The sequence below is a fragment of the Pygocentrus nattereri genome, chromosome 19, assembly GCF_015220715.1.
Source record: "Pygocentrus nattereri isolate fPygNat1 chromosome 19, fPygNat1.pri, whole genome shotgun sequence".
NCBI lineage: Eukaryota > Metazoa > Chordata > Actinopteri > Characiformes > Serrasalmidae > Pygocentrus > Pygocentrus nattereri.
The window spans coordinates 20,574,656-20,582,454 of record NC_051229.1 but is presented as its reverse complement, the minus strand read 5'-3'; the positions used below and the strand labels follow the sequence as shown (position 1 = coordinate 20,582,454).

The following is a 7,799-nucleotide window of genomic DNA, read 5'->3' as shown; positions in this document are numbered from 1 at the left end:
TTATTTATTTAAGCTGTATAATGATGTTTCTTTTCCACTCAAGAGCTCCTTCAAAATTCACTCACAAACTCAGACTTTTTCAGACTGGGTGTCCAGTTCTGTTGCTGTTTATCAAACTGCAGTCCTACTCGGCTCCTGGTGTGACAGCAGATCTCATCAGTTGGCCAGTCACAGCTGTTGCTTAGTTGCTTCGGTCCAATCATTTGAAATAATCAGTCATATGAAATGACCGCAGTTCTTCAAGCCAACCATAGTATTTTCCACAGTTGTTGGATGTATAATTCTTTCTTGCTGCAACAAGCAGAATGTTAACTGGGTGGGCTGGGCTGAGGTGAACAAATGTAAATCAGAGAAAGCAGTCGATGTCGGTCAGTGGGACTCATTATCATGAAAACAACAGCAAAAAACTTTTGAGTGATGTTTATTACCTTTTATATCTTATTGTTTTCAGTATGTATTATAGCAGAATTGCTGGACTCTACACATGATTTTGTGCAACTATAGAAAACGGTGTAGTCCATCATTTCAACAGCCAGTGTTGGTTCATTTGTAAACATTGGCTGACTTTCCTTCCTGGCAATTTGGCCACTTTAGCATGTACTTTAATAGTTGCTTGCAGTGAACAAGAAAAGATGATTATATTGTTGATCACTATTAACATGGCAGTTAATCAGCTAAAGGTTCCTGATTGTGAAGGCCTACTAATTGTTCAGGTGTCTGATTTATATAAACTTGGTTAGGGTTGGACCTAAACTCTGCGTGTGCAGTAGATCAGGGGTGGTAACAGTAATCAAACCTTAGATGTATAGTCTCTTAGAATAACTTCTCTTAATAATAAACGTTTCTGAAAAGAGAAACAAAATGATCAAATACATATAATCTTTAGGTTTTTTTTATTATAGATTTTTTTTCAGAATTTCTGCATAATTAAATGATCAAGATGTCTCAACATCATTCAGGGTGGTTTGATGTGAAATGCTCCGTTCTACACAACTTTACTGAATCAGAGTTGTTTACAGTGGTGGTGATGGGAACCAGACATCTGAAGACGGCTACACAAAGCTGCTCTATTAAACGGTTACAAATATACTTACTGCCTCATGCCTGAGACTTGGTTTTAAGAAGGGCTAAAAAGGCCTGAAAAATCATGCAGGGTGCAGAGGAGCAGTTCTATACAAAAGTTTGGGTGCCCCTGTTCAGATTGCCTGTTTTGTTGATTTTGTAAACACATCCTCTACAGAGGATTGAAGTATATATGTGTGTGTGTGTGTGTGTGTTTATTTGTTTATATATATATATATATATATATATATATATATATATATATATATATACACACACTCACCAGCCACTTTATTAGGTACACCTTGCTAGTAAAAGGTTGGACCCCCCTTTGCCTTCAGAACTGCCTTAATTCTTCGTGGCATACTTTCAACAAGGTGTTGGAAACATTCCTCAGAGATTTTAATCCATATTGACATGATAGCATCACACAGTTGCTGCAGATTTGTTGACTGCACTTCTATGATGTGAATCTCCTGTTCCACCACATCCCAAAGGTGCTCTACTGAATTGAGATCTGGTGACTGTGGAGGCCATTGGAGTACAGTGAACTCTGTGTCATGTTCAAGAAACCAGTTTGAGATGATATGAGCTTTGTGACATGGTGCATAATTCCTGCTGGAAGTAGCCATCAGAAGATGGGTACATTGTGGTCATAAAGAGATGGACATGGTCAGCAGCAATACTCAGGTAGGCTGCAGCACAATGCTCAATTGGTACTAAGGGGCCAAAAGTGTGCCAAGAAAATATCCCCCACACCATCACACCACCACCACCAGCCTGAACCGTTGATACAACGCAGGATGGATCCATGCTTTCATGTTGTTTACACCAAATTCTGACCCGACCATCTGAATATCGAGACTCATCAGACCAGGCAACATTTTTCCAATCTTCTATTGTTCAATTTCAGTGAGCCCGTGCGAATTGTAGTCAGTTTCCTGTTCTTAGCTGACAGGAGTGGCACCCGGTGTGATCTCCTGCTGCTGTAGCCCATCTTCTTCAAGGTTCAACATTCAGAGACGGTATTCTGCATTTCTTGGTTATAACAAGTGGTTATTTGAGTTACTGTTGCCTTTCTATCATCTCGAACCAGTCTGCCCATTCTCCTCTGACCTCTCACATTAACAAGGCATTTTTGTCCACACAACTGACCGCTCGCTGCATATTTCCTCTTTTTCTGACCATTCTCTGTAAACCCTAGAGATGGTTGTGCGTGAAAATCCCAGCAGATCAGCAGTTTCTGAAATACTCAAACCAGCCCGTCTGGCACCAACAACCACGTTCAAAGTCACTTAAATCACCTTTCTTCTCCATTCTGATGCTCAGTCTGCACTTCAGCAAGTTGTCTTGACCACCTCTACATGCCTACATGCACTGAGTTGCGGCCATGTGATTTGGCTGATTAGCTATTTGTGTTAACAAGCAATTGAGTAATTAATTGTACCTAATAAAGTGGCCGGTGTGTGTGTGTGTATATATATTGTGTGTGTAAGTGTAAAATGTGCCTGGTGCAAATGTTTTATTGTGCATTTAAATTGTATTTTATTAAATATGTTTATCAGCAAATTAACAGCAATCAAAACGTGTTGACCAGGGGTGTTAAAACTTTTGCACACGACTATATATGTAAGATGTTGTAGAGCAAAGTAGGCTAATATTTACATATAAAAACAAGTGTAGGTTCGTTGGTGATTCTGGATAGTAAAGTATGCCATGACATGGTGACCCCTGGTTCCCATCACCACCACTGTGAAGAAATCTGAGTCAGCCGGTTTCTCTACAGTTAGCCGCTTCACGCCGGTCTTGGGTGGCTTTGAATACGTCTCACTGAGCAGCGGAAGAACCGGTGGGGCCCGTTTACTGTATGGACTGTGTAGTGGGTTAAATCGTTTGTTCAGGCGCCAGAAGCAGAAACAGCTGAAGTGCTGCGTCGCTTCTCAGTCGTGTTCTACTGCGCCTGCGTGGACTCTGTCTGCAGTACATGAATATGACCACTGGGGGGCTCCAGCACTAAAACCGCCAGCTCCCAGCTATTTATAAACACGCAGCTGATCAACAGGAGCAGCAGGCGAGGAGCACAATCCGCCGTGTCCTCACCTGGCGGACCTGCTGCAGGTATGAGCTCCACTTTTAAAGCTTTTGTACGTGACGCAGAGGAATCTTCACAACCCGACATTAGTTACAGGGAAGAGGAGGAGGTGTTGTTCAATGTTCACCGCAGTTACGGTGGGTTTTCTCGGGTTTGCTGTAATAGCTTTAGCGCCGGAGGAGCAGCGACGTTTCTCTCAGAGCTGCAGTTCGGACTTCAGTTACGCTGTTTTGTGTTTTAGACATTCAGTCCTGATCTGGCAGACACTGAATTCAGTTCAGGTTTATCATTATTCTGCGGCGCGGCGTGTCGTGTCGTTTCCCATGAAGCTGAACGCGGTTTTTACCCTCCAGCTTCATGTTCGAGCGCCACCTGGTACTGGAGCCTATCCCAGCAGTCTTCAGGCGGAAGGCCTGGACAGGTCGCCAGTCCATCGCAGGGCAGACACTCACACACTCACACCCAGGGGCAATGTAATATTTCTGCCCGGAGGAAACCCATGCAGACACGGGGAGAACATGCAAACTCCACACAGAGAGGACCGCCCGGCCGGGGAATTGAACCTATGACCTCCTTGCTGTGAGGCGACAGCGCTACCCACCACGCCACTCTTTATTTGGTCCTTTATAGGGGCACTTTAGTTCCACAGTTACAGACTGTAGTCCATCTGTTTCTCTGCGTACTTTGTTAGCCCCCTTTTACCCTGTTCTTCAGTGGTCAGGACCCCCACAGGGCAGGCAGCCTGTTATTTGGGTGCCGTATCGCTCTCAGTAGTTCAGTGACACTGGCGTGGTGGTGCCTTTTACTGGTGGGTCAGGCACAGCAGTGCTGCAGGAGGTGGAGACTTGAAGGGGAATTCCACCGATTTTTCAAAGTTTTGGCATAATATAATGTTTAAAAGTAAACAAAATTATTCTGAGTGGTTTGATGTGAAATAATTAATTTGTACAGAAACACCACAAACATTTACACCTCCAGATGCAGGAAAAGGGCCACTGGCATCATGAAGGACCCCACTCACCCAGCACACACACTCTTTGTCCCGCTCCCCTCAGGTAGGAGGCTGCGGAGCATTAAGAGTAAAACAACCCGACTGAGAAACAGCTTCTTCCCTGAAGCCGTAAGACTCTTAAACTCCAATTAGACATCACTGCAATGGCACTTCATGTCCACTTATTTATCTCTGCTGCTGTACTGAATCAGTGCCTCCACTATATCACCCCTACACATGTCAGTGTATACATGACTCTTTATACATTATCAGTATTAAGATGAACTCTTTCTACCTCGTACTCAGGCTGCTGTTATTTGCACCTTACTATTTATTCTTACTTGTGTTCTAGGGAGTTAACTGGGACCTTGTACACTATTTCGTTCCACCTCATGTACCACGTGTGATGTGAATGACAGCCTCATCTTATCTTATCAACACAGACTTCTTTACAGTGGTGGTGATGGGAACCAGGGGTCTCAATGTCTACAATACAAATACAGCCATTGTATTTACTATCCAAAACCACCGGTGAACCTACACGAGTTCTCAGAGTTTTCTGTGTAACGTGTATGATGGTGAACCAGAAAATAAGTTTTCTTTTTTCCTGTACCTCTCCAAGAATGAATGAAAATAAATTGATTAAAACTTTCACACAGCTACTGTAAAACAGTGTCTCATATATCAGACTGAGTACGCATAATCATCTCATGTTATAACTTTTTTGGGAGGGAGCTTTGAGGCATTAAATCCTTGGGATGTCTGGTTCCTATCATCACCACCACTGTGAACAATTCTGATAGCAAGTTTCTCTGGAACAAAGCATTTCACATCAAACCACTCAATCATTTTGCTGACATGTCAACAACTTAATTATTCAAATATTTAGAAAAAATCAGTGGAGTTCCCCTTTAACTGAATATGATTGCAGGTCTGAACAGTCAAAGTTTTCTACTGTGAAACACAGAATTCCAAGTATGGAATCAAAATCAGTCATTTTTAAAAATGCAGCGCTGCTGGCTGGTTTTTTTTCCCTGTTCGAACTGATTATAAAAAATAAATATCATGCCGTGTATCACGATATTATATTCTTGCCATATCGCCCACCTCTAGTGTGTAGAGGTGGCTGATACCACTCACTTTCTTTTCAATCTGATATCAAGTAATATCAAGGCTAATATCCCTGTACTGATGCTCTGAGCTTTGTTCTTGTGAACGGAGCAGTTTCTACCATCATAATTAATGAAGGTGGACATATATATCTCATCATCTGTGTATGTGGTTCCAGGCTCCATGGTGATCTCCCAGATCACACCCTCTCTCTACCTGAGTGGTGTGGAGGCCGTGAATCCGGCTGCTCTGGCCCACAGGCGGGTCACTCTGCTGGTTCTCGCCACAGATGAGCTGCTTTTTCCAGAGCCTGCGAGTGTGGAGCTTGTTCGTGTTCCCATCCGGGATGAACCACACGCCCCTCTCTCCCAGCACTTCGACGCTGTGGTGGAGCGAATCCAGCAGAACCGCAGTGGCAGCACACTGGTGTGCTGCGCTGCAGGCAGGAGCAGGTCTCCAGCGCTCGTCATGGCCTTCCTCATAAAGAATGAAGGGCTTTCTTTGTTGCAGGCACACCAGCGGGTTCTGGAGGCCCGGCCATTCATCCGGCCCAACGCTGGCTTCTGGAGGCAGCTGCAGGAGTACGAGCGGCAGCTGCGGCACTGCAACAGTGTGAGGATGGTGGCCACCTCACAAGGAGTGCTGCCTGAGGCAGTAGGACAGACACAAGACGGTCCATACTGCCTGAATGTTTAACATGGCTCAGTTCCAGTCTTGTTCTCACATATTTGATCCAGACAGTTAAGAGGAGAATAACACTGATGTTTCAAACGTTCAGCCTAATTCAGTTGTTTAAATGAGAATGTTCACATCTTGAGAGGCTTGATGTCAAATGCTTTGTTCTAGAGGAGCTTACTGAGTCACAGTTGTTCAGCTGTGGAGATCAGATATCTGAACAATGTAATGCCTGTAAAAGCTACATCACAAAGTTATTACACAAAATGGTTATGAATGTGCAGCCTTATGCTTGAGACCTTGTTTCATGATAGTTTTGATTTAGGTTTTAGCCTAAAATGTATCTTTAAAATCTGTTCAGTGCAGCCAGGTATACGGAGGGCATTGTAAAACAAATTTTCTCGGATTTACCAGTTTCACCATTAACATCATATAGATGCCACATGTAGCTTATCTGGTAAAAAACCGCTCTGAATTACCTTGTTTACATCTCAAATACTGAACTAAGCAGAATCAGTGGGACTTGACGGAGTTGTGTAAAAGCCACAGACTACACGCAGTAGCTGCCAGGCTAATCCAACTCCACACCACAGCCGTCCAGTTGCAGTTCGCAAATGAGGAGTTCTGAAACAGAACAGGAGGTGCAAGTGTTCTGGATCAGATGTGCACAGTAACTACGCCGAATCCCTCTTGTTGATGGAACTTTTGAAGCCAGCAGCAAATTTAGGTCTTAATAGAACCACAGTGTCAGCCATGAGACAGTAAAATTCCTCAGGTCTCATTTAATGGAGCTTCAACAGCAGCAGCAGAACGAAGCATAACGTCCTGATGGAGGATTTCTTTGCCTCAGATGAGCAGCAGAACCTAAGAACGGCTACAGGCCTGTACTAAAGCTATAGACGTGCTAATTGATCACAGGCATGTCAGTGAACTAAGACGGGCTGTAGTCTCATCTGAATTAAAACGTTTAAAGTACAGATGGTGTTTCCCATTGTGACTTCATATCCACAGTGTGGCACAGAGAATGTCTAAATGTGCTACCTAGTGCCACTGTCCAGATGCACTGGAAGCTCTAACTGCTCATGTTGGTCATTTTCAAAAAGCAGCTGGATTTTTAACAGATGACTAAAAAGCTGGAACCAGTGAAGACGACCTACTGCAGTACCATTTGTGTACTCTAGAGGTCGCAAGCTTCTGGTTTTAAAATCCTGTGTTTACATGTTATTTGTGTTTGGTGTGGGTTTGTTTTATTTTGGTTTTCAGGACTAAAGACTGATGTCCTTGAAAAACAAGCTAAAACTGCCAGGAAACTTGAAGTTTAAATCATGAACGTCTATGAAGGCTGCTGAAAGACCTTCACTTGAAGATGCCATGTTGTGTAAACGCTGCCCTGTTTACACAAAACACTCCATCCAGAATTCAGCTGTGGAGCAAAACGGCCCCAGCAATCCTGTTAAAGTAAATGTACAGATTACTGTATTGCAAGTCTAAATCAGCAAATACAGAGAATGAGGCGACACTATATTGGTAGATACTCAGGACTACATACTTAGATTATAACGTATATTCCAGATCGTAGAAAAGGCACAGTAAAACTAGAAACAAACGTAATATAAATCCTCTGTTCCTTTAAAGAATATGACTGGGGCAGGTGAGGGGAACCAAAGCACGATTTCACCTGGGGCCATAAATGCTCAGAAGACGCTGTGACTGATACGATGATCTGTGCAGTGCTTGGAGGCCTCTGTGATTCTGCAATGATTTGATTGCTTGATTACCAAAGTAATTCAGATTAGTTGTGATGTAAAATGATACACTGGAGAAACTCATCAGTTCATATTTTACAGTGGTGGTGATGGTGAAGCCACA

At 43.3% G+C, this 7,799-nt stretch overlaps 1 protein-coding gene across 1 annotated transcript; it reads left to right on the top strand.

Annotated features, from left to right (window-relative positions):
* The first annotated feature begins 3,162 nt into the window (after nt 1-3,162).
* Nucleotides 3,163-7,154, top strand: LOC108442944 (dual specificity protein phosphatase 18). Its single transcript, XM_037530853.1, has 2 exons — nt 3,163-3,291; nt 5,434-7,154. Exons 1-2 carry the CDS (start codon nt 3,183-3,185, stop codon nt 5,949-5,951), a joined length of 627 nt encoding a protein of 208 aa, XP_037386750.1. The 5' UTR covers nt 3,163-3,182; the 3' UTR covers nt 5,952-7,154.
* Nucleotides 7,155-7,799: the final 645 nt, after the last annotated feature.